At 38.3% G+C, this 2,279-nt stretch overlaps 2 protein-coding genes across 2 annotated transcripts in view; both read right to left on the bottom strand.

Annotated features, from left to right (window-relative positions):
• The window catches only part of LOC118735503 (proteasome maturation protein), a 27,768-nt gene extending 27,413 nt beyond the window's left edge, over positions 1–355 (bottom strand). The window contains exons 1-2 of the mRNA XM_036465299.1: positions 248–355; positions 34–175 (exon numbers count right to left, since the gene is read on the bottom strand). Coding sequence (XP_036321192.1) covers positions 34–175; positions 248–301 — 196 coding nt within the window. The 5' untranslated portion in view covers positions 302–355. The remainder of the gene's footprint in view (positions 1–33; positions 176–247) is intronic.
• The window catches only part of LOC118735502 (sodium/potassium-transporting ATPase subunit beta-2), a 61,074-nt gene that overhangs the window by 9,766 nt on the left and 49,029 nt on the right, over positions 1–2,279 (bottom strand). The gene's annotated exons all lie outside the window — the stretch shown is intronic.

Genomic DNA, 2,279 nt, shown 5'->3' on the forward strand with positions numbered 1-2,279 from the left:
ATTCCATAGCCATTTTTAGCGGTACTCCAAGACCTTCCCTATTGCGATGTACTTGCATTTGCCAAGCGTTTTGATCGACATCCACTGGCGCCTTGGATGTGGTTTGCATTAAGGCATTCTGCTTCACGGGTGCCGACCAATTTGGTGAGACGTTTATAACTTGTGGTAGTGCATCCTAATTGAGTTGTTGATTTGATTTGAATAGTAAATATGCATTTGTTTCAAGAAATAATACAAATTCACTTACCATGATGATATTTCCGATTTTTTGATGTGCTGAATGACAATACAATTTGCCCATGGAGATGCCACAGTTTATTTCAAAAATCAAGTAGACATTTCCATATTTGAGTGATGCCAACGTTTTGAAAATTATGGAAATAAACCTGAAATATTATGAAGTGTTTACATATGCGGGATTTTATTATTATAAGAAATTAAGCAAAAGTGAAAGAAATGGTAAAGAACACCCGTTAAAGAGCACGTTACAAGATTTTGCAGGAAGCTATTAACGTACGACACATTACAAAAGGTTTATTACTGCCAAAAACAACCTTTCCTGTAAAAGCTGCCAGTACTAAAGTGCCTGGAAAAGGCTTAGAGCCGGTCACTCAATGTCTGGTTAACACTAACTACATGAACCAATTAGAACAGATCTGACCGGTTGAGAAGTAGCCATTTGTAATAGCAATTGAGAAAAAAGTGTGTGACGTTCGTAATTTTGAAGCTTGCTATTTCTGTTTTGCTTCTTTCTTTATATGTATTTTGTCGGTTGTTGTTGTTGTAACAGCATACAAACTCCCCAAAGACTTTTTGGGGAGTGTTGCTGGAGTGACAGTCCTTGGCCAGATATAAATCTGGGTCGTTCCGGTTACGTAGACCCGACTGTCGTGGGAACGGTATTTTGTCGGTGGTTTATTTCAGTGATTTTTAAGCGATTTTCAATAATTTTGTTGTGCAAATGTAATTAAAATGAAGTGCGCGGTGATTGGTGGCAAAAACACGTACAAAATAATAATTTGGTTAGCACAAACATGTGTTGCAAAATGGCTTGCATTTTTTCTTTATGCTTCGTCTTCATATTCTTTGTTTACTTTTCAAAGAAAATAACATGGTGCCGAAATTACAAACGCCAGCCAGAAAATTACTTTTTTCTTTTGCTTCATCTTGTCAGATCTTGTGTAGTTGGATCATGCAGTAACTACAGGTTGACCCAAATTGACCCCGTGTTGCCATATGGTAACGCAAAATACATCGTGTTTGAGAGGGTGTAAAATAAAAACCGCTTACTTAAAAATGCTTATATGAACGTTAAATAATTCCTAAAAGGTGTATCTTTCAAAACGCTTACGCTTCCGTCAGATCCATTTGGCGATACCCCTGCAAAAATCGCGACTACTCCATGCATGCGTGTAAAGAGTACTCCCTAAGGACCAAGGAATACTCCAAAATTAACCACAATTCATATAAAGTATATGGTCCAATTAACACTACGATGTCCTAGGGCAGGACCATATACTCCATCCCTGCATTACATCAGAGTAGGACAAAACTACTCCAACATATTAACAATGGCATTGTCGTTATATTTTTTCGTTTGCACACGCTTTTGTTCTTCACTTCTCAGATGCTTTTTCGAAATTAATAAAAACCAAGACAAAAATTAAATATTACATGTTGCCTCTGACGGCATTCGAACACGAACATGCTGGGAGCTCACAACTAACAGCTAGCATCTCTACACGTTCAGCTACAGCCAGACGTGCAAATGTGCTTTCAAATGTTCAACTTCAATCACATTTCGTTAAAACACGAGCAGTTATCGGGTAACAAACAATAAGCTGGCGCAGAGACACGAGTTGGTCCGCTACAGCATGACAGAGGAACACTTTTGTAAGTACTCCAATATACAAATAGACTACATGGTCCAACGATTTTTGCAGGGACGGGACGTAATGTGAACTGTTCCTCTTTTTACCAAATTTTGAATCATGCAATAACACCCGATTTACATGATTCAAGTACTTGAAAGCAATTCTTGCTCATTCTCTTTTGTGTTTTATATTTGCATTTACACATTTCAATTCTGTTGAATTCAAGTTTTTGGTTCTTTAAATGGGAAGCAACGAAAATGCCAAAAGCAAAGCAAGAAAGTTGAAACGACTTGACGATACAGACGCATGTGTAGTCGTCCCTTTTCTTCTCACCCTCTCTCTCTTGTCTCTGTCTCCCTTGTCTCTCTCGCACCGCTCCCTTAGCAGTAGCACAGTGTTGCTTCT

This window comes from Rhagoletis pomonella, unplaced genomic scaffold (genome assembly GCF_013731165.1).
Source record: "Rhagoletis pomonella isolate Grant_MI unplaced genomic scaffold, Rhpom_1.0 Rhpom_scaffold_00003, whole genome shotgun sequence".
Taxonomy (NCBI): domain Eukaryota; kingdom Metazoa; phylum Arthropoda; class Insecta; order Diptera; family Tephritidae; genus Rhagoletis; species Rhagoletis pomonella.